The 25,392-nt window shown below is 32.7% G+C and overlaps 1 protein-coding gene across 1 annotated transcript; it reads left to right on the forward strand.

Annotated features, from left to right (window-relative positions):
- Positions 1 to 1,315: 1,315 nt before the first annotated feature.
- On the forward strand, positions 1,316 to 17,818 carry LOC109338153 (nuclear cap-binding protein subunit 1-like). Its single transcript, XM_019575304.1, has 19 exons — positions 1,316 to 1,536; positions 1,961 to 2,020; positions 2,995 to 3,051; positions 4,292 to 4,363; positions 5,584 to 5,646; positions 6,310 to 6,486; positions 7,288 to 7,419; positions 9,251 to 9,317; positions 9,887 to 10,086; positions 10,741 to 10,811; positions 11,173 to 11,257; positions 11,691 to 11,759; positions 12,117 to 12,235; positions 14,166 to 14,304; positions 14,586 to 15,083; positions 15,393 to 15,692; positions 16,472 to 16,653; positions 16,777 to 16,888; positions 17,475 to 17,818. The coding sequence occupies exons 1-19, from the start codon at positions 1,450 to 1,452 to the stop codon at positions 17,583 to 17,585; spliced, it is 2,601 nt and encodes an 866-aa protein (XP_019430849.1). The 5' UTR covers positions 1,316 to 1,449; the 3' UTR covers positions 17,586 to 17,818.
- The last annotated feature ends 7,574 nt before the right edge of the window (positions 17,819 to 25,392 follow it).

A 25,392-nucleotide genomic window follows, 5' to 3' on the forward strand; every position in this document is an offset into this window, starting at 1 on the left:
ATATACATCTTACTTGTGTATTTGCATGTTTAAGCACATAAGAAAAATAAATTGATAATTTTTAATTTGAATTTTCTACAATTAGTATTAAATTATTATTAACATATAAAATATATGAAAAGTAGGGAGGAAAAAATGTGAGGAGGATGTGACATGTGACATGAAGGAAAAAATATAAGGAGAAATTGACATGTGGCATAAGGAAGTTTTTTGTATTATGTTGTTAAATAGAGAAAAATTAAAATTCAAAGAATCTGAACTGTAATATTAAAATTCAGTGCGAAAAATGTCAAAAAACTTTGATGAGGTGAAAAAGTACAATTATTCTTAGATTAATGGTAAACATTAAATTATATAGAATTAATGTAAAGAAATAATTTGAATGTGGAAAATGAATTCAATTTCATATAATGTTCAATGACTATTACTTTTTAACATAACAAAACATAGATGTTGTAAACAATCAATTTTAGTGGTGTAGCGACATGAACCAATTACTAATTAATATTAAATTATTATTAGCATATAAAATATATAATATATAAAAAGTAGGAAGAAAAAGAAAAATATGTGAGGAGAAGGTGACATGTGACATGAAGGAAAAAATGTAAGGAGAAAGTGACATGTGGCATGAGGGAAGGAGAAAGTAACACCTGACATGAAGGAAGGAGAAAGTAACACGTGGCATGAAGGAAGGAGAAAGTGACATGTGACATGAGTGAAGGAGAAAGTGACATGTATGAGGGAAAGAGAAAGTGATATGTGGCATGAGAAATTTTTTTTTATTATTAGCATATAAAATACAAAATATATAAAAAGTATGAAGAAAAATATGTGAGGAGGAGGTGACATGTGACATGAAGGAAGAAATGTAAGGAGAAAGTGACATGTGACATGAGGGAAGAAATGTAAGGAGAAAGTGACATGTGACATGAGGGAAGGAGAAAGTGACATGTGACATGAGGGAAGGAGAAAGTAATATGTGACATGAGAGAATTTTTTTTATTATATTGTTAATAGATAGATAAAGTTAAAGATATTAATTATTATATTCAATTATAAATTATCATATAAGAACAAATATATATATTAAAAATGTACGAGTTTTATCCATCATATTACCATCACTATATTATTTACTATTTATTTGTAATTATCATTTACTCTTAATTATATATAAATATTTACATGACAGTCAATAAATATTATCTACTATTTACAATATTGGACAATTATATTATCTAATTACTATAATAATCCCAAACAATATGAATGAATGAAAATATATTATTAATAAAAAAAACATGTAGGAGCATGAAGGTTCGCATTAGCTATTGTTAGGGTTTATTCGGCAGTGAAAGTCGAAATCTGAGTTTGAGTTGAAGCTGGGTACACGCGGGGCTTCAAACTTAAAACCCTGCAATCTGAAAACCCCCTTTTTGTAGCACAATGAGCAGCAGCTGGAGAAGCCTCCTCTTACGAATCGGCGACAAGTGCCCTGAATATGGACCCACCTCCGACTTCAAAGACCACATTGTTCGCATTTTCTTCTCTTTCATCCATTTTTTCCAATTCTTAATTGCAATCTCCTTTGTTGTTGTCACCAAGTCCGTTTACGAGTCGAGTTTTAAAAGGGAATGAAAGGATGAGGAAGGCTTCAGAGCCATCTCACAATTAAAATTCAACTCGCAAACACAAAATTAGGGTCCGTTTGCGAGTTGGATGTTGAAAGGATGGATATGATGACTCTAAAGCCTTGCCTTTCTATCATCCCCGGTATCCAACTCGCAACTGAAACCTAATTGATTCTTTCACTTCATGTGCTTAATGAGTGATAATTGATTCTTTCACTTCATGTGCTTAATAAGTGATAATTGATTCTTTCACTGTTAGAAATTTTCACTTCATGTGCGCTTAGTAAGTATCACTCTTTTTTGTACTTTTGCTTTCAATTTTTCAGGAAACTTGCTTTGCCGCCCTTCGTCGAGAGCTCGACCACTCCGAAGCTGATATTTTAGAGGTAAATTTCAATTGTACTTTTCAACGTTTGGGTTAAATTTCGGATTGAAGGGTGAAGTTTGAAGCAATTTTCATTCTAACATTAATGCCTCTTCTCAGCTTAGTTTAAAATGTTTGGTAATGGAAAATAGGCAAAAAAAAAGCATTTTGGTCCGGAACTTAATTTTTATTCTCATTTTGGTCCATTATCTTCTTTGTATCATTTCAACCTTTAATTTAATTGTTTTGCCTCTTTTTCGTCATTTCGTTAAAACTTTTGTTAATGCTGTCGTTTCACCTACAAAAGAATGGTGTTTTGGCTGTAGTGAGCGAAGGGCTGCGCGAGGCAGTTGAAACGAGGTCCTTTTATAGGTGAAACAGATGGTGTTAACAACAAATGTAATGAAGGGACTAACATTCTAACGGAAACAAATGAAGTTAAGAGACTGAAATGAGACAAAAAATATGAGCACCAAAACGAGACAAACAATTGACTTACTGGACAAAAGAGTGTATCTTTGCCTAGATAGTATTAGGTTAAAATGTAAATATTAATATGTATGTTAGTCATTATTTCTTTTGGCGTTTCTTTTTACCCTGCTAGCTATCAGTAATTTTGTTCTAAGGTAGTGTTTGTTAGATGTGTCAGAATGGGGCACAATAGAACATATGGATTAAAGAGTAAAACATTTTGGTTCCCCTAAAAGAATCGGAACCAAATAGAGTTAAACTGACATTCTGTTTCATAGTGTTCTATCCCCATGTTATCTACTAGTAAACTTGTTTGCTTCAAAAAATTGCAAATTGAATAGAACCATATGAAAACCGTAATATATGGTTTGTATGCAGACTTGTTAGTTGCCCATGGTATTTTCCTCTACCATTGTCCCGAGGCGCTATATCAAGATGCATATTTTGTCTTGTGTCTGATAAATTGCCATCCATTGTCTTTTTCTGTACCATAATATGACCCAGCTATATTGTTCATTCATGCAGTTCCTTCTCGCGTGTGCCGAGCAATTACCTCACAAGATTCCTTTATATGGAACCCTGGTAGGGATTTTCTTTATCTCCTGAACTGCAAACGACATCAATTATTCCATTACCTGTATGTTCCAATATTTATCAGCTATCACTTATTATTGACATGTATGCATGCATGAATGTTACACAAATATGGGATGCTATTTTTTGGGTGTTTTTCAGAGGTTGTTTCTTATGTGCAAACAGACAGAATTATTTTGATGACAGTATTGGGAATCTGGTTGAGTCTGAATTTATTATTGCTGTAGTTATTAAAGTGGAAGTGCATCAAAGTATTTTGGCATGTATGTATAGCAGAACTCCTAGCCATGATATCCTTACTTGCCAACTTTTGTCCTTTGTGTACTGCTTAATTTTAAAATGCAACAAGGTTAATGACTTTTATAATGCACATGTTTCTTACTTGTCAGTTCTGCTTATTAAAACAATCTGTATAATTAAACAGGGTCCAGAATTCCTTCTTTTTAGCAATGACAATTTCAAACTTAGGTAACAGTATTTTCTGTGCACCATTAGTCGTTGTCCATATCATAGTGAGAAATTGTTAATGTTCAAAAGATATGTTCAATGGATAGGCTTTTCAAAATTGGGGTGCATATAAGTATATAACCAGCAGAATTTTGAGAAAAGCTTGTGAATTTAAATACTAAAATAGTAAAGTAAGCAATCATCTTTTGGGTGTTTGGCTCTAGCAAGGAAGCTAAAAGCTTTGTCAATGTGCGCGCTTCATGGTTCTATGGATCATTTGGTTGGAAAGGAATGCTAGAATTTTTGCAGTGCGATGAATGTCTCTTGAATCCATTTGTAGGGTGTTCTGCCAATGGCCTACTTAGAGGGAGATTGACATTCTTTGTTGCATGTTATTGGGTTCTTAGTTTTTTTCTTAAGTTGTTGATGATTTGTTATCCTCCTTCTTTTGAACTATTCTTTTCCCTCTTCATATATACAACAACAAAAACCAAGTCTCACTCTGTATATATATATATGTATAAATTCTTCTTTTATCAATTGTTTACCCCCCTTCACTTTTAAATTATCCTATTAGTTGCTGCATAATACAAGTTTGCAACCAATGTCAATTATGTGTATCAGTCTACTGTAGTTGTGTTGTTTTATTATTCTTTATCTGTACGTTCTTTAACTAGTAATGTTCATGTCAATTATGTCTTCTAAAATTTCTTTCACTCATGTAGTTCCCAATTGAAGTTTCTGAACAACCCATGTTTAATATCTATAATCGTCTTTTCAGATTGGCTTGATTAACTTGGAGAATGAGGATTTTGTTAAAAAACTAGTGGCAAATACTCAAACTAAATTTCAGGTATGCAACTCAACCACTGGAGCTATTAGATTGGTTTCTTCGTGATGTATTTGCACTGTCTTCATTCACTTAGTTTACAACTTTACATTAGTACATTAGCTAGACATGCAATTAATGGTGGGGCTATTTCAATGAAAATAAGTTTTTGATAGTTAGTTGAATATTGGTTAATATTTGCCACTCTAAAAATTGATGATGTAAATTTGAAATTTAAAGTAATAGTATTTTTCACAGCAACATTGAGTCGTTGACTGCTTGCCATGTGGGATTATTGACTATTGAATCTGAAAACAAGTTATTGGAGTTTTACTTTGATCTTTTATAGTGCTTCTGCTCTATGTTGTCGTGAGGTGAAAAATGGCCGAAGCAGCTACCTCCAAAACTGCATCACTTGATGCGGCAAGGCTATGTGGCTGCATCATTGAAGTTTTGCAGATATTTAAAATATAATCAAATAGTCACATATCTACAAATCATTACCAAATTAAGATTTAAATGAAATATGTCAGAAACACAATGTAACTCTATTGACAATACTAGAAATATAATAATGTAGGTGAACATCTAACTAAGTGCAAGCCAAAAGGCTGATTGAGACATAATAGCAAGACTAAAAGAAGTTATCTGGGAAATCACTAGAGGAGTTCAGCTTCTAGTCTGTACGTTATACACAGTGGGTAAGCTTCAGATGGTGTTAGTAGACTGAAAGAAATTCAATAATAAGATCATTAAGTTACCCATTTTATAGAAAGAAATTCATTAATAATATCAAGTGCTTACACAAGATAAGAGTATAAGATATCCTCCACCCAAAAGCTACATAGGGATATAAATACAAAAACAACCAACGAACGTAAAGAAAACAAAGCATAATGGTGTCCAAACTGTATGCATATCCTCCTACGAAAACAAAAAGAAACATTTAGGAGCTATGATTTGCCTTTATGTAACAAGTCATACCAATCATATTCCCATTGGCTATCAAGCATTTTATACGACGGCTACTATTTGGTCAAATTGATGTGTCTGTAGAAGGACTGCATCATTAAAACTGCTTTGCCTTAATCCATCTGAGGCATCAAGGCTGTTTTCCGCCCTCACCACCTAGATAGATGGTCGTATCAGCTGCTTTTGACAACAGTGCTTATGCTTCTGCTAACTCTTCAATCTATTTCCTATAATAATTCTCTTTCTTGTTTCTGTTTTGTTTTCAAATTTAGGATGCCTTAGATACTGGAAACTACAATGTGATTCGTATTCTAATGCGGCTTATGACTGTTCTGGTATGTATATTGTGACCCTTGTTTCGTATATAATTTTTCACTGTAGTTTTTCACCAGTAAATTCTGGACAGTATCAGGTAAAATAGAAAATGCTATAAGTTTTCATCATGGGTTTAGTCTACATTGAATAGTATTTGTCTCATTAGAATATGGTTTTTCTTGTCTTAACTGGCACAGTTAGCTTCTAATTCTTTCCCTTCATTATTCTTTTTGACGTGTACTCGTATAACTTATTTACTTTCCGACTGTATTTTAGTTCTTTAAATCACATTGAGAAAGGTGTTTAATGATTTTTTATTACTTGATGTAATGATTTGACTTATATATTTAATGGTTCTTACTAATGGTTTTTTGAGGTACGTAAACATTCAATTTAAATTTGTGTCAATTCAAAATGAATTTTTCATGTAATTGTATGTTGTAGTTTTCCTTTATTGTGGAGATTGTTTACATTTATGTGCAGAACCTATTTTCTATCCTGCTCCCCTTGTTTATGTGCACAACATATTTACTATCCTACTCTGTTCTACTTCTATAAAACAACATTGACAGATTTTTATTGATTGTTTGATTTGATGTATGTTATTGTTTTCATGTATTGTGGAGTTTATTTATGTAATTGACTGTAATTTTATATTTGATACTTTCTTGTAAATTCCTTAGATGTGCAGCAAGGTTCTTCAGCCAAGCTCTTTGGTGGTTGTTTTTGAGATGCTTTTATCTTCAGCAGCCACAACAGTGGATGAAGAAAAAGGAAATCCCCTGTGGCAGCCTTGTGCTGACTTTTTCATAACATGCATTTTATCATGCCTCCCATGGGGTGGAGCAGAACTTGTTGAGGTAGTTATTTGATGCTTGAACTCTCACTACATGTTTAAAACTTTGGTGATGTTTAAAACTTCGGTGAACTTGTGTGATCAACTTTCTATCAGTATTATGACCTTGTAATTCAACATATCCCTTTGTTCTATTCCTAACTGTAAGTATTAAATTTATTAATTTCTGAATTTGTTACTTTAATCTACTCTCTTCACGTAATATGAGCTATTATAAATTCAATGTTTTAATTTCTATTCAAGAACCACCACATTTTATTATCTTCTTTTAAAAAAACAGTATCACATATATATCTGAATAAGACAAGTTTCACTTATTTTGGTTGGAGTCATCTATGTAAAGGTTGGCCCACTGCACGTGACTCCCACCTAGTAGGATCTGTAGAGTGTATTTATGCAGCCTTACCCTCGCAAGCGAAGAGGCTCGTTTTGAGATTTAAACTCATGATCAGTTCACAAGGCGCCGATGCTCACTTGTTGGTAGCATTGGTTGAAGTTTGAAAGTGATATGACAGCTTTGGTGTTAGTCACTTGTTTTTGAAGTGCTTAAGCTGTCATGACTATATGTTAAACATGCACTTGAGTGGATAAGATATTTCATTAGGCAACCTAATCAAAAAACTAAAATTTATTAATTATTAAGCTCAAGGAGGTATTTTTTATGGTATTATGGAAATAATAATGAATAGTAACTTTCCTTTTGTTGAATAGTTAAAGTTTTTTGTAGAAAAGCAGTTCTTCCCACATATTTCCATAGTCACTGAATTCTTCTTTCTATTTAATGACATGCCACATCTGTTCACAGCAAGTTCCCGAAGAGATTGAGAGAGTGATGGTTGGTGTAGAAGCTTACTTGAGCATCAGGAGGCATATTTCTGACGATGGTTTATCATTTTTTGAGAATGATGATGAAATCGAGCGAGGCCCTGGTGATAAGGTTGGTCTCTGTTATGCTAACACTTTATTATGAGTTCTTTGTCTTTGCTTTGAAGTTGAACACCATATTAATGTTCCTTCATGCATTTGGCATCTTTTCTGATCTGGACCTTGTATGCTCATGCATGTAGTGAAGGCATAACAGTACGTCAGAAGTTTATTATTATTTTGATTTTTTGGTAAAAACTTCAGAAGTTGGTTGTGCAATCATTAAACAGCCGTCTTTGGTTATGCACTTCACCCCTGTAAAATATTATAGGTGGAAAATAAATATTAGGGTTTTAATACCCCATTCTCAAATATATGAATGTACCGGCCTATATCTGGGAGGACAATGAAAAGGAGCTCTTAGTTTTATATTATTTACATTAAGGGACAGATGTAAATTTGAGGGACTGAAATTTTCATAAGGAGTACTGATGGGACTTCACATTGTTATGAAGATATTTCTTGTTATAATGCAATTTCTTATCAAAACCTCCTTCACATCTACTACTATTATCTTTAGCAATTATACTAATCCAACAACAACCAACAATCAAACCTTAGTCCCACTAGGTAGGGTCGACTACATGGATTGAACAACGTCATAATGTCTTATCATAAATCATGTCTATTGACAAAATATTGATCTGTAAATCTTTCCTAATTGTTTTGCCTATAGTTTTCCTTACTGAGACTTCTAATGGTCTCCTCCACAAAAGTCAAAACTCTATGTTTATATTCATATGATCCTATCTCCTATTCTTTTTACCTCTACCATATCTTTCTTCTATTTCATATATACAATTATTCCCACTCCATTTCTTGATCTTGTCTTACTGGTTTACTATAACTTAAAACCCGAGGAATCTAACTCCCTTGCCTTGTCACCACCCCACGTATTTTATTGTAGTGCCTATATTCCATGTTTCGATTCCTATCCCAGGCTAGTGATCTAGCTTCTTTACCCACATCCATTCACGTAAAGTGAGAACCTTGATTCACTACATCCAAGCGATGATGCAATGACCCTTGCACAATTCATATTTTACTCAGGCGATAAAAGTGTTACTTCCGGGCAACGACCAAGCATTAACATTATCACATCGTTGATCCATATCATAGAGATTTAACAAAGTTTTACTTGGTTGTCAACTGTCTAACACAACCCTCACCTTTTATCCGTGATTAGAACCAATTATGTCAGTATAGCATCAAACACAATGAGGTGCCAAGGCTCTTGCTCTCCCTCTATAATCAATCACCCTGTATAACTGGTTCAGAGTTGTTCACAGACATAACACAAATATTGGTTGAATCTTTAGTAAGCGATATCCTATTCAGTACTACCAGCATGTTGAAATAAAGCTACCTGAAGAAATAATTTGCATTAACATGGCAAATGGGGATGAATTGTAATTTTAAGTGAAAGTTGAGCCATATTAATGAATTAGAGGCTGAGTATCAAGTGCTTACTAAAGATTCATTGTTAATGGATCATGGGTTTGAAGTGCATGTCAGTATCTAATCTACTACTTTAATCCACCAGGCTTAAGGAACCTTAAATTTTGCTGTATGTTGGTGTCATATCCAGGTCCATGCTTCTCAAAGCAAAAGTGTTTACCTTGGGCTTTAATTTAGTGAAATTCTTAAATAAATGAAGGCTCGTCTCTTTAAACTATTGCAAAAGATGCAAACAATAACAGTGGCAACTTAAGGTTCATTTTATTGTAATACAATGGAATTTTTTAATCCTGTCATGGTATTTCTTTTTACCGCTCCCTCTGAAAAGTTTGTTAGGTTGGCCTTGAAAGGGCTTATTTTCCTGACATTTTATTACTAATATCCAGGATTTTTTGGAAGACTTGTGGGATAAAGTACAGGCTTTATCTAGCAATGGATGGAAAGTTGAAAGTGGTAATTTTTCTCTTTTCTACTTGGAAAGCATAGTAGTATAGGTGATACTACCTTTACTGTCATATGCTTTTATCTGAAAATTAAATCCTCTACTGTTTTAAACTATTTATCTTCCTGTAATTTCCGGGTATTATTTTTTAATGTTATGTGTTTATGTCACATTTATTTCTCTATAAGTGAGTATATGTTGGGTTGTCAAATATCTTACCAGAATTTACTTTTGAATTATTACCTACTTTCAAGTTTTAATGCTGTGTTAAATTGAAAACCACTGTTACACTCGGGTGATGTGATCATGTGGGGGCAAGTATGATAGAATTACGTTATTCATAGGGTGAACTTCAAAATGTTTGCTTGGAAAGAAATATTAACTGGAGGCTTAGCCATCTAATCAGTCCTTATTGCAGTTAACGATTTATTGCCTATCTTTTTTCTTTATTTCTCTGGTTATATTTTTTTATGCCATGCTCTTAACTTTTATTTATCTTATTTTCGAGTATTTATTTTTGGTACATTATGTTTTTGCATTTTATTTCTTGCTTATTTATGTTTACTCTTTCAATTGTTAGTTCCAAGACCTCATCTTTCATTTGAAGCTCAGTTGGTTGCTGGGAAGTCCCATGAATTAGGGCCAATAAGCTGCCCCAGCTTACCAAACCCACCGTCTGTCCCTTCTGGCATAGCAAATGGTAAACAAAAGCATGAGGCAGAATTAAAATATCCTCAAAGGATACACAGGCTTAACATATTTCCTCCCAATAAAACTGAGGTAATTTACCTTCTATAACATTGTTGGTCAGCATATTGATGTGCTTTTTTCTTTTATTAAATCTTTGACATTTACCTCCCCATACCCCACTAGGTTGGGCTGCCCCTTTATTATATTGTGGTTTTTGGGTATTACCAAGGGTATTCCCTCACCCATAATTAATCCCTTTCGGAGTGCGTGACTGCCCCTCCTAACAAGTGTTGCTCCCAGGAATCGAACCCTTGACCTTTTGGTCTTTCCAAGGATCTAGCGGGGCCTTACACTACTAGATCAATGCCTTGTTGGTGTATTTTGTGGTTTGTTTATGAGGATATCTTATTGTCTGCTCATGTGCTTCTCTCTTTCTTTTCTCTAATTAATTTTCTTCTCCTAACACCCCCAAAACAAGAATGATTCTATTTTTGTTAATATTTGAGGATCAGATTGCTTTCACCCCAAAAACAAGAATGATTCTATTTTTGTTATTATTTGAGGATCAGAATGCTTTCTGCATGATGACCGTGGTTATTAATTCATTAATACATAAAGCTGTTTAGTGTACATGTGTAATTGTATTACTTTAGCTGGGATTTATAAAGGTTTTAGTATTTTGGACTTCATTCTTGCTATAATCATATCTGTTGATTCTATGAAATTAAATCTTTTGAATGTCAGGATCTACAGCCTATAGACCGATTTGTTGTGGAAGAATATCTCTTAGATGTGCTTCTGTTCTTCAATGGCAGGTTTGTATAACTGTTCATTATCTTTATATCTTTATAATAGAGGAGTGTTAGTGTGTCCCAGTGACGTGAGTGTGGATAAACAATAAAAATATACTAAAACAAATGATGGCATGTCAATTTTTCTCGTTTTAACATCCTTTATATTTCGAGGCGCTGTAGAATGTAAAAAATTTCTACTTTATGTTGTGAACATAAATGGAAATTTTGGGTGTGGATGTGCATGTCTATTTAATTTTAAAGTTTAGTTAGACTTCATCTGATCCTTCTTTATACTCCTATCTGTGCTTTTTTCACCCTTTTCCTATAAAATATTTATCAAGTAATTTTAACTGTTTTCATTTATTGGTTCATGCAAAGCTAGTCGAAAGGAATGTGCTTCTTTCATGGTTGGGCTTCCAGTCCCCTTCAGATATGAATACCTCATGGCTGAGACAATATTCTCGCAGGTATTATCTTCTAAATTTGCAATGCTTCCAAGTGTTCCTGTGATTTATTTGAAAGATGCTTTTGTTTACTTGGCAATTCTTCCCCCTATCTCATGGGTCTGTACATTCCTTCATTGAACTCTTTTCCTTATTTTCTATTTTTAGCAACAAAAAATCCTTGTTTTTTATTTTAGGGGAATGATTTCAGTTATCAATACTGGAAGATGACACAGGGAATCTGCCAAATACTATTTTTAGTGTCCGTTTTAATGAATGCCTTCATTTTGAAAGCAAATATATTTATTTCATAAATTAAATGCACTGACAAGTTTAATTTTACTGAATTTATAAATTGATATTTTGAAGTTTGTTAGCTTGTACATTCTACATGGCTGGCTGAAATTTCCCCTCAGAATATTGGCTGATCTAGTAATGTTATATGTATCTCTTGCAGTTGCTGATGCTACCCCAACCGCCATTCAAACCAATATACTACACACTGGTTATTATGGACCTCTGTAAGGTACTATCATGTCAAGTGGACTTAATGTTGATTTATTCGGATTTAGCACCTTTAAAGTGTGTAGAGTGTGCGACTGACAACTGTAACTATTGGTAAGAAAATCAGGTATCTAGGATTTTATTCAATACCAAGTACATGCATAACATATCAATGCACATGTAAAATAATTTACTCCCAGGATTATCTAATCAATGCTTACAGTTGTGCACAACACTGTCTAAAGTACACCTCTCACATCAAAGGAGCCAAATACGATTTCTTTTCTCCATTGCCGATAAATTATTTTTGATCTAATACATGTTATATAGACTTCAAATTTAATTTCAACTTTTATTCTTTCTAATGACTACACAACAGGCTCTTCCTGGAGCTTTTCCTGCCATTGTAGCTGGAGCAGTTCGTGCTCTTTTTGAGAAGATTGCTGATTTGGATATGGAGTGTCGTACACGTTTAGTCCTCTGGTTCTCACATCATTTGTATGTTCAAAATTTTAATAATTTAAGGAATCATCATTCAAGATATTATATACTTGTTGATATTCTGTTTGAAGTGTATTGTATCCTCCTGGCTAGTTGTACCTCTTCTCTAATGCAGTTTGTGTATATATATATATATATATTATTTTTTATGAAGAAAAGAAGATTCATGAATGAGCTTCTGTTAAGTCTGTATGCTAAAGCTGCAATTTAGTATTGGAAGTTGCCACTCACAAATCTCACATTAAAATTCACTGCACTGGTTATTTTCAGTGATATATGTATTCTTCCGAATGTGATATGCATGGCAACTTCATATTTTCATAAATTATAGATAACTTTCGTAGTTTTTTGAAAAGGTTTGTGTTTCCATCATATGGTATATGCTGAAGTAATTAATGTTAATTCATACTTATGTTATGTGGTGATTATGCAATATTTAGTTGATTAATTGTATGTTATCTATTAACCACCAGCAATTTAACCCATGCCCATCAAAACCATTTTCAATGCTGCCTTTGGAAAAACCCACTTTAGCAAGTTATTCACCATTGTTAGATTGATAATAGGATGACCAAGCGATGGTTCAGTGCAACTTATGGTTTTCTTTTCTGTTATTATATTTTCATTTATCATGCATTAATATGTTGTATTCGTTCTGCGCATGGGCTTTCTCTCTAATGAATATCTTGCCAAAAGGGTAGATTACATGAAAGGAAGTTTTAGTAAAAGTATTTCTAAGTTTTGGAAAAAGTATTTCTAGGTTAGCTCTAGTGCTTAAAGTGAATACATGGTTATTTGTTAATCATTCTGCAGACATCATTAACTGGTTGCGAAGTTAATTGTTCTTCAGCTGGAAATATTTTTACCAGTCTTTTATATGGTAATTCCCCAAAAGGGGTTATGGTTTTGGCTGCGTGATGGGTAAAATGAAAAACAACGAAAAGTTCAACCTATACAAAAGAATAGAAGTTAGGAAATTGAAGTTGCAGTTTTGACATTTGTAGCCTCTGATCTATGCTGCATGTTGCCTTTTGCTTGGCTGCTGGAATTCATGATGATCCATTGTTAAAGGCCAATGGACTGATCTAGTGATCTCACAGAAGGCTATATTAGAACCTAGGGGTGGTGCCATCCAAGTATTTGAATGGGGAGATGAGTTGGTCATCTTCAATTGGCTATGTTGTGGTGCCAAGCCCACTTTTGTTGTTCAATTTGCCCCATTCTATTGGATGTGGGACTTTGTTTCCCACCAGGCTATAGTGACTTCAAATCATCCTTCTATGGACTCTGAAATATGGGAGTTTCTACGGTGAAGACTACTGGGGATCTTGTGCCTTCAAGCAAAATGGACTAACAGTTATGACTTAAAAGGAAATTTGTGATTGACCATAGATGAGGTGGTTGATGATTTATATTGGGTTTTGTATTATCCTTGAATGGTGCTTTTAGGAGGTTTCAAGAGCATGTGGGTTAATCTATTGCTGGAGTCAATCGTTTCATGTTTTTGAGTAACCTTATATAATGTCAAGATATTTTGTGGATGTAATGTTAGAGAAAATAGTGACTGCATAAGCACATATCTTTTTTATAATGTTGATGCTTAAATGAATTAGTTGCTACTAGTTTGGACATGAACAAATATATAGCTCTTGCATTTTGTGTATTGTGACAACTAGGAATTGTTTTTAATCATCTATATTTTGTATATGAATGTTAAGTAATAGGTTCCTGCCATCTTTACAATCTTACTTCCTGGCCTCTTGGTTTGTGAGAATTAGGTTAACAATTTCTACTGTTACTGACTTAGGCTGAAATGAAATATTTTTTCATCTCAGTTCTGTTTTGACTTTCAAATTATCACATTACAAAGCTGTTTCTCTATGTAATTCATGTTTAATAAGGTTACTGGTTTTTATTTGCTATGCAGATCAAATTTTCAGTTCATCTGGCCATGGGAAGAGTGGGCCTTTGTCTTAGACCTCCCGAAGTGGGCCCCACAACGTGTCTTTGTACAAGAGGTTTTGGAGAGGGAAGTTCGTTTGTCATACTGGGACAAAGTTAAGCAGGTAATTTTCCAGGGTAGGACTGTAGAAGAGATTACTTTCAATGCACATATCCTCAAGATGTGGCAGTGCTATACTCTGTCACTTGATCTTATTTATGTTCATCACTCATATAGGAAAAACCTGAAAGGATATTAGGAGTTTTTTTTCTGTTTTTTTGTTGTTGACGAAGAGGAATGGATGCTTTTATACGGGCCATTGAATCATTTGATCAGCCCTTAGTTTCTTTTTATATAGTTGGGATATTAATGTTTCTTTTGTGCATTTCATGGTACTTCGTATAGAGCATTGAAAATGCCCCTGGGTTAGAAGAATTACTTCCTCCAAAGGGCGGACCAAACTTAAATTTTGGTGGAGAAGATGGTAAGGAAAACAATGAACATGTTCTTTCTGGAGAGCTGAACAACATGGTTAAAGGGAAGACACCTGTTCGTGAAATAATCTCGTGGATTGATGAAAGTGTGTTTCCGAATAATGGTCTTGAAGTTACCCTCAGAGTGGTTGTTCAAACTCTGCTCAATATTGGATCAAAGAGTTTTACCCATTTGATAACTGTCTTAGAGAGGTATGGGCAAGTCATTGCAAAGGTATGTCCTGACCAGGATAAGCAGGTCATGCTGATAGCTGAAGTGAGTTCTTTCTGGAAGAGTAACACCCAAATGACAGCAATAGCAATTGATAGGATGATGGGTTATCGACTTGTATCGAATCTGGCCATTCTTAGATGGGTATTCTCTTCAGAAAATATTGAGCAATTTCATACATCGGATCGTCCATGGGAGGTACTTAAATCTTGGTTTTATGGATAGTTCATTTGTCACTCTTTCCTCCTTCTCAAATTAAGTCATAAAAGAATTGGGAACCATCTATTGTTTTTGCTTTCAAATTGTATTTCGACGTGATCAGCTTTGTATAGCCAATACCTTTAACATTTAAGTGGTTGAGAGTTGAGACATGATACCTTATTAATCTTAGCTTGATCATCATGTTTTACAACTCCCTAACACATATACAATTTTTAAATTATCTGATCTTCATCATAGATACTCCATTCCTTTGCTTAGTAATTTTACCTGTTTCCTATCCAACAGATTCTTAGAAATGCAGTAAGCAAGACATACAATCGTATTTCTGATTTAAGGAGAGAGCTTTTATCTCTTAAAAAGAATATTTCATCAGCAGAAGAAGCTGCCAAGGAGGCAAAATCAGAGTTAGATGCTGCAGAGTTGAAACTCACGCTAGTTGATGGTGAACCTGTTCTTGGTGAAAGTCAGTTTCGATTGAATAGAATGAAATCACGAGCTGAAAAAGCAAAGGACGAGGTTGTATCTCTTCAAGAATCTTTAGAAGCTAAGGAAGCCCTTATTGCTCGAGCAATTGATGAAAATGAGGTACTGAATGTAAAACTGATCTTACTTAGCTCATTTGTTTGCAGACAGTTTCTCTTATCAAACATGATGTTTGAAGTACCATTACAATCTCTTTGAACAGAAACATTTTTGTATTTTGATCAAAACTAAGAAACCACTTTGAACTAAGAAACATTTTACCTGTTTTCTACTTTTAAGGAAATGTAAACCTTTTCTTTAACCCAGAATGTCAGCTTATATCAGTCATAGAAAGTCCATGCTAGATAGAAAAAGGTTATATCGCAATGGAGATAGATGATTGTGTTATTTACTTGGACTTCTTCACACTACATATTTGAATGAAGAGATTGTTTCAACAAAATTGCAATAAGAGCACTGGAAAAAGACATTAGAAGGAAGAGATGGGAAGTACATTATGAAGGAATATATGGAATCCTCCATAATAGAAAAAGGAAATTTTATTTAGATATAAGAGACTCAGAGAGCTTACCTAGCCGCAGATATATTTTGATTCCTGCCACTCCTGTCATATTTAAAGTCACTGAAGAACACTTTCTATATTTATCTGTTTTCTTTACACTTCCATTTCTAATTTCTACTTGTAGAGGCTTTAGTTGAGGCAATTTTGATCTACACTTTATTGTAATTATAATAGCCACTAATGTTCCCTTGCTCCACTGCCTAATGTTTCAGAGTTTTGGTTCAAGTGGGTCTTTGACTCTTTTATTTTAAATAGCATGTGCTTGTAGTTCTGCTTCTCATAGTATTTTCCTTGCATTGGTGACTATTGGCACATACAGGCATTGTTTGTCTTGTTGTACAAAAGCTTCTCAAATGTACTGACAGAGCGCCTTCCTCAAGGATCTGAAGCTAGAACACTGCGTGAATTGAAGGCCGCGCAAGTTGATATCATGGCAGTGGACACTGAAGAACAACCATCATCAATGGAATTAGACGACGAGAATCAGAGACCTCAAAACAGGTTCTGCTGCCCGCCCTTGTGACCAAGATAAACAATAAAGAATAACCAAACTCTTGTCTTGATTTGCAGAAGTATACATACTAATAATATGAAATAATTTTGGTTTCTTATCTTTTTCTACAGTCAGACAAATGGTGGGAAGGCAAAGAGTGCTTATAGTGTAGGTGAAAAGGAGCAGTGGTGTATCACCACCTTGGGTTATGTGAAGGCCTTTTCTAGACAGTATGCTGCTGAGGTATTTGTTCAATCCAACTGTTCTTATATTTGAAGAACATTTTGCAATGCATAAACAAAAGGTTATTTGTATTTCACCGTTAGATTGCCTCTGGATTTGATAAAAACTCTTCTTTTGTCTAGAATCAAAGTCTTATTTGATGGTTCTGTACAGTTTCTGTGTTTGTTTTATTATTGTTCAAGTAGCATCCTGAAGAGTGGTATTTTATATCATTTGTGGTAGTAAATATGATTTGGAGGGGAAGGAAAAATGGTGGTAATCATTTATGGTAGTATTACATTTTTATGACATTAAATGTTAGATCATATTTGGATAGATAATGATACAAAATAAGCATATTTTGTTATTTTGTGGATAAATCTATCAGATTATCATAATATAAACCATAATTAACGGGTTTATTTATCAATTGGAGGGGAAGGAAAGGAAAAGAAAGAGAAAACTTTAGAGTTATTTCACAAGTGTTTCACGGCTCTCTAGCATTTCCTTTTTCCTCATTTCCCTCCGAAACTCAAATCGCAAACGAAGGCAAAGTTTATTATATGAAGTGTTGACATTACCTTACATTTTATATTGTTCCTTGCAGATATGGCCCCATATTGAGAAGTTAGATGCAGAGGTATTCACAGAAGACGCACCTCCTTTGTTTCGGTCAGTTGTTTATTCTGGTCTTCGAAGATCAATTAATGATGCTTGATCAATGTTATTTATCTTCCCAGCCTTTTTTAGATATATTACTATTTAGTCTGATTGTGGGATGAAAAATGTATGCTAGTGTAATGTAAATGACAATCTTGTTACCAGAAGAATATCTGCAGTTTAGATTCTGATTTGACTTGACTACTGCTACTGTATATTATTTATTTCGATCATAGCCTACTAATTGGACCTAAACTCGAAAAAGTGAAGTTTGCACATAACCTGGTGCATACAATGATGTTATTAGGAGTGGATTTGAGTCGTGTCAAACTTGATTTAGCTCAGCTTGACTTCTTAAGGATTGGTTTGAATTGAGTTTCGAGTCGAGTTCAATGTTAAATTATTTTTTCGACTCATGCTTGGCTACATTAAAGTTACAAACTTTCAAGTTAACGAGCTCAAATTTATGTCGCTCATCAACATAAATTTAAAGTGCTATAAGGTGTTGGTGGATTATACATATACATATAGAGAAAGTTTGTGAATATAGAAAAATAAATGACTCAACAACAATTTTTATTAAGAGAAATGAGAATAATCAATTTATAATCTTATTTGAATTGTCAAGATTAAAATATAATGTTACATAACTTTTTATTGTGTTCATTAATGTAACTTTTAATCTTAATTATTTATATATTAGAATGACATCGGGTTTAAGTTTTCAATTTTTATATGATCAATACATGAAAATAAATTTTAGCTGTAGTTTAATTCGTTTGGTTCATAAACAAAATTTATTGAGTCAAGTTTTGAATGAATATTTGATTGGTACGGTTCATTATCAATTCTAACACTATATTTTGTTATATAGAAAATAAGAGGAAGTAAAGGTTTTATAAAATATCATTTGGTTTCAACTCAAAATAGAAGGGAAAGAAAAAAAATACATGTCACAAAAATCTTTTTCTTCCTAGACAGTGAAGAAAACAAAGAAAGGAAAGAAAACAATCATAATTCAAATTCGCCTTTCCAACCCTGAATGAATTGAATGAACAATAATCTAAGTGAAAATAAATGTAATATTGTGAACTTCTTTGTTTATATTCATTTCTAGGTGAGGATAGTTAACTTCATTTTATTTTCGTTGTTTTTGAACTCACAAATAAATAGTAATTGTATATGCTTAATAAAAATGAGTAAGAAAAAACATAATTACTTAAAATTGCCAACAAAGTATCAAACAAAAATAAATTAGGAAGACCAAATGCAAACGTATAGAAGTGAAATGATTACAAATATAAAAGTGGTTGTGAAATGTGTGTTAGACTTTCTTTTATATATATATATATATATATATATATTATTCATAAAGGTGAGAAGATACTCTTGATAGTACTGAAAAATACATTATGTGTAAACGTGTATTTTATTTCCTCTTATTTTTCTAACATTTTAATCATACTAAACAATAAAATTATCATCTCATTCTCTATTACTTTTATTTCCTTCAACTCTTTTTCTTTCAACTTTCATTCCTTAACCAGTGTTATTGTCTAAAAAACTGGAGGCTCGGAATAAGTTTGGGTGGATTCCTTGTGATTATTGTTTGGGTTTTGGGTTGTGTCCCATACAAGATACATCATGTTAATTAATCTACTACAACTCATTGTCAATTCATCTACTAGCATGGTAATCCATCTAAAGTGTAATATCATTTTTATTTTATTTAAAAAAAATAGAAATATAAAACTTATGGGATCCTAAATATTAATAATTTGAATTGTCTGAAGAATATTATTAATATTATATTTGTTAACATGTTAGTTATATAATGATATACAGGTTTAACTAGTGTTTTATTGTGAAGTATAATATTTGTCATATTACAAATAAGTAATAGGTTCAAGGTTTGAATTATTAGTATATCAATTTTAAAAAAAATTTATGTACAAATTGGTTTTGACCAGCATTGTAAGATACAATTTTATCGACATTTCACAGTTGATTGTTTAATTGTATGTTCGATATAATTATCAAACTATACTGGTATAAGGATTGGTTTATAAGTGAAATCAACCCAAACAATATGATATTTATAACTAGCTGATAGGAAGTTATACAAATAGTAAGGAATTAGAATTAAACTAATAGAGGAAAGAAGGAAATTGAGCAATACTCTGAATTTTCATATCTTTTACTGAAAAGTAGTGCTGATTAAGTACAAAAGGATAATCCATATAAGGGTTGTGAGTCATACGCTTGGCTTCATCCTAAGCTAGTAATTTTTTAATTAAGACAAATAATAATGACAATTGGCTTTGTAAGTTAGATCAAAAGATCAAAAGTTTACAACTATCAGCTTTCTAAGACCCGTCATCACCAACAAGAGGAATTTATATCACTCAAAAGAACAATCAGATTTTCTTTATGTCGAAAAATCCACATGCAATGAATAATATTAGCAATAGAAGGTTGTGGTACTAAATCTCACGTCTTATTTTTAATAAGTGCGTCATATTCATCTTGCATAGTGTATTTCCAATTTGGGTCGGACAAAGCTAGTTTTGGGTTTGTAGGAATAGGAGGAGGGTGAGTTGGGTAAATGAAGCGATTAGATTTATGGGCGTTTTCGTTTAAAAAATGTCATGCATGCTTCTAGTTGCCACGATTCTGTGGGTACAGATTGCAGTCGGGCCTGGTTTTGGTTTGGTGCTAGCAAGTCGGTTGGGTAGTGGTTAGAGGTGGTCAGTAGGTCTAGCGAGTTAGGCCTTGTTGGCGAAATAGGGATAGATTGACCATATTTTGGGTTGTAGGTTGCTCTAGAGCTACGGAAATGGGATTGAGCCTTGGGTTTATTGAGGAATGATCTATATTAGGCAAAATTAGATCAGGTGGTTGCATGATTGGATTGTCACTGATGTATCAAAAATGTATTTAAGTCATCATTCAAAAAATTATATGCAGTAGAAGAAAGTGTGTGCAACTTGACAAAAGGAAATTGTGACTCATCAAAAATGAAATATAATGCCATGAAATGATTATTTGTCGACTTGACAAATCATAACATTTATATCCTCGATAATTAGACGAATATCCTAAAAACACACATGTAGAAGTACAAGGATGTAATTTATTTAAATTAGTGGACGAGAAGAGAGGATAACGTAAACAACAAAAAACCGTTAGATGCGTATAAGTGGGATCCCGATGATATAGAATTTGAGTTGGGATTTATGGTTCTTATTTTTCATTTGGCTTTGTCATTTTTGTGGAGAAGTGTGTGGGCATGAAAAACGAAAAGTAAGACCATTTTTATCAAAAAGTTTTTGAAAAGCTCATTGTTGAACTGTCTCTCGTTGTCGCACTGAAAACACTTAATGTTCTTTTCAAATTGTGTCTTATTATGAGCACTAAGGGATAAATAGATCGAGTATACTTGAGACTTTTTGCTAATAGGAAAAGTCTATAAGAATTTAGAGTAGTCATCTAGAAAGAGAATATAATATTTATTCCATGCATTGCTTAAAATAAGCAATGCCCATAAAATACTATGCATAATTTCAAATGACAACAAAGTATTAGAAGATGAAACATAAAAAGGCAATTTGACATGTTTTCCAAAGACACAAGACTCACAAATATAAGAGGATGATAAATTTTGAGAGGAAATAAATTTATTCTTGCTAAGGGAGCGTAGGTCCCATATTTCCCAATCTATTGTGCCATAAAATGGGAGTGATAAGTATAAAAGTGGATGGATATGTGGCTTGATAGGTGTTGGTTGAAGTGATATGATATAGATCCTCGATGCTATCACTTCTCATAATTGACATTCTCGTCTGAAGGTCCTTGATAGAGAATCTAAAAAGATCAAATTCAATGGAAACTTATTGTCGATAGTAAAACGATGCACATAAATCAAACTTTTGATACATTTTGGGGTATGTAGGATATTTTTTAAATTTAATGGTGGATATGGTAGGGAGATGGATGATTGTCCATAACTGTTAATTGGAATTCATTGTCCTCTACCAATAATAATATTTTGATTTGAAGTGCTCATGTTAAAATAAGACGAGAGATTACCTTGAGATGTTGTCATATGAGAGATTACTTCGGTATCCATATACCAATTTCCATTAGGAACATTGAGTGACATTGTATGCATAGATGTCTCAATATATGTAGGTACATAAGAAGGGGTACTAGCAGCATATGCATGTAGATGCTAGTCCAAAATGCCTTGTTGTCTATATGGACCATTTGGATGAGCCCATTGTGAAGAAGGATATGGGCAGGGAGTGATAGTCCAAGGATGTGGCATCCACCTCCAACCAGGAAACAAATATTTATGTTGCTGCTACCAGGAGGAGTGCGAACTGCTGCTACTAGTGTTGATGGCTACTGTTGTAACTGCCTTTCCCATTGTCGTGACCATCATCGACATTGTGATTTCTTTTTCTGCCACTGTTGTTGTTTGCACTCGATTTACACCCTTTCCCCTCCTTTATCGTGGGAAGAACTTTCAAATTATTAGAGTATTTCATCTAAATCTCTAAATGTTGCTGTGACCATGGCTGCATTTGATCCTATGACTGCCATTTGAATCGAACTCACCTCTTCTAGTGTAAGCATAGAACGAGCTTGATAGAAAGGAGGAAGAGGATTGCTTTGTCAAATTAATGTAGCAACCCCTTTATATGATGCACATACCATTTGAAGAACGAGATGCTTAACATGTTCACCTAATTTTTTTAATTGATCTTAAAGCATATTGAGTCGTTGATAATATCCTGAAGCATTTTGAAAACCTTCCATTCGAGTGTTGGAGAATTCCTGCTCGAGTGTCACTGCACATGAGTGTTGGTTATCTTGAAAGCGTCTCATAGTTGATCCCATACCTCCTTTGTAGTGGAGTCAAGCTCAAGGATGGTGGTCAAAAGATCATTTGAAATAGTGGAATAAATCCACTAGAGAACAATGGCATCAAGGGTTGACCACATTTCTTTTTCCTCTTCGGTTTCAGGCTACTCCTTTTCCTTGCCTTGTTCTGGTACAATGATATGGTCTTGTGAGATCGGACATGAATTTTGAAAAGTTCAACCTACGTTCTATATTGAACGTTTTTCAGTTCAAGAGCAACAGAGATATGGTTCTTGATATTGGATACAGCGATAATCGGATGGAAGAAATTCTTTGAACTAGAAGACGTGGCTGCCAAAAATCAAAGAGAAGATGATGAATGGAGAAGATTGGGAATGAAGAATATGGTGAAGGTTAGGAGAAATCAGTGAAGTTTCCTAGGTCTCTTGATACCATGAAAGAATTTGTTGTATGATCTTTTCCATTGAAAACAATGTGTAATATAAAAGAGAATTAACATAATATAAGGCTACAGATTATATAAGATAATTAGGCTGATATGCTAAAATGACCAATAATATTTCCTATTTTAATATAGAAGATATACAAAAACATGAAAAATATTTATAAGAATATTATCAGATCCAATTAAAAAAACAAAATAATTATACAAAATATACCAAACCAAAGTATTGAACTGGTTTTTGTTCATGTTTAAAATCGGTTGAAGCAATTTGTATTAAAAACTGATTTTGAATCTTCCTAAAAAATCTGACAATATCATGTGATTTGGTTTAATTTGGTTTTATTAAAATCCAACAAGGTTATATAAAATGAGTGTGTTTATGATCTCTATTTCCTTAAGTTTTGCATAAAAAAATTGATGGGTATTTTACATATGATAGGGGACTTGAAATGTGTTCCTGGCTTTCATTTCATAAGAAGTATATCATTTAGTGGTTAGAATTGTTACATCAATTCTTTTTTGTAGCTTTAGTAAAGTTTTTTACTTTCTGATAATACATCTTCACGAGTTTCATTCCATGTACTTAAACAAGGCACAAATGCTTTAGATTCAAGAGCTTTAAGGATATAATCAAATTTATTTAATCAATCTATCATGGATGTGAAACTAGATTTGTTCAAGCACTATCTAGGACTCTTCAAATTCAGAAAGAATGTGACCATAGGTGCAATCAGCAATCAAATTCTGTCTCACACCAACGATAGTGAAATAAAAACAAAAAAATGATGAATATTTAATTTTCTTAATTGATATGACATATATTTTATTGGTGCATGACAAGATTTGAGGCGTTATTTAAGACAACATATCCTTATTAGCGATGGAGGCCCGTTATGTTGAAATATATTTGGGTTATCTATCTATTTACTATTTAGCAAAATAAACTCTCACCACCTCATCAATTGCCACATGACATCTCCTCCTTCACGCAACCTCATCAATTGCCACATGTCATCTCATCCTTCATTTCCCCCTCCTAATGGTTCCATGGTAATTATATGTACCTTCCCACACTATATTTGTTCTTCCTTAACAATTATTGCATTTAATAAATAATTATTGCATTTTTTGTGACTACTTAAATTGCATTCGAATTATTATTAGGTTTATTACTCTCTCTTTCTCTTCCAACATTCTTTTATCTCATCAATCTTCTTTTTCTCCAATTTCATTTCTCATATTTGTTATGTCTCTTCATTATCATCTTTTTTTCTTCTCTTTCAATCATCATCTTTAGAGTGTATTTTTTATTTATTTATAAAAATGATCTTTAGTACATTTTTCATTGATTTTTTGGTTTATTTTGTAGATCTTTTCTTATTATATCATTGATTTTTTGTATAATTTTTCATTGATTTCCTTATTTTATAGACATGTTCTCACTAATTTCATTATTTTGTAGATATATTTTTCCAGCAATTTTATCCTTTAGCGTCTGATAAGCAAAGTTATCTTCTTCAAAAAAGATCAAACATTCAAAACATATGGTATGTACCCAATCTCCATGTATTATATATTCATTTACAATATTACATTTATTTGTCTATTTATTTTTGTTAATAATATATTTATGTCCTCATCTTATCTCATTGTTATCATTTTCTCTCTTTATTTATAGTTTGGTTCTCCACAAAAATATTTTCTGCAAATTAATTTTCTCTATATGCATCTCTTATCTTATTTATACACTTTTTTATTCAAACAATCATTAATTTTTTTTTTGCATATTTCAGAAACACCTAGAGTGTATCATCCTCTAAAATAAGGTAAAGATCATGGTTAGTTATTGATACATTCATTTTTTGCTTCATCATTAGTCATCCACTCACTTATGAGTTTTGTATTTTATTTTTTCCATTCGAAGATTTTTAATATATATTGTTTAATACACTCATTTTGGCTCAATATTTGTGCTCTTGGAAATTTTACTTAAACCTCATTACCTTATTTAATTGTTTTCTTAGAAATTTGTATCGTTTGGATTGTCAATAACACAATATAATGTCTTTTTTCTTTATTTCTCGATTTTTAGCATTATTATATATGAAGAAGAATACTATCAATAATTCAAAATGATTTACATTATTATTATTACACATTATTTTTATAATCTTAATACATAATATTAAACTTCCAAAAAGTTAACATGGTTAAATAATATTTTGCATAAATCATTTAATATTTTGGCTATAAAAAAGTTAACTATTTACAGTTCAAAATGATTTACATTATTATTATAATCTGAATACATAACGTGTGTAAATGCTTCAAATATTAAACTTCCAAAAAGTTAACGTGACTAAATTAACAATTGCCTAAAAAAGTTAACCTATAACGTGGTTAAATAATATTTTGAATAAATCATTTAATATTTCGGCTATTGTTAACGTGTTAACTATCAATAATTCAAAATGATTTACATTATTATTATTACACATTATTATTACAATCTGAATACATAACGTGTTCAAAA

The sequence above is a fragment of the Lupinus angustifolius genome, unplaced genomic scaffold (assembly GCF_001865875.1).
Source record: "Lupinus angustifolius cultivar Tanjil unplaced genomic scaffold, LupAngTanjil_v1.0 Scaffold_18_68, whole genome shotgun sequence".
Classification (NCBI taxonomy): domain Eukaryota; kingdom Viridiplantae; phylum Streptophyta; class Magnoliopsida; order Fabales; family Fabaceae; genus Lupinus; species Lupinus angustifolius.

Bases quoted from the DNA above. Each gene is read 5' to 3' on its own strand.
- LOC109338153 (XM_019575304.1), top strand. From the start codon at position 1,450: ATGAGCAGCAGCTGGAGAAGCCTCCTCTTACGAATCGGCGACAAGTGC. The intron at 2,021-2,994 runs GTAAATTTCAAT...TCATTCATGCAG, and splicing joins CCGAAGCTGATATTTTAGAG to TTCCTTCTCGCGTGTGCCGA. The intron at 16,889-17,474 runs GTATTTGTTCAA...TGTTCCTTGCAG, and splicing joins CTAGACAGTATGCTGCTGAG to ATATGGCCCCATATTGAGAA.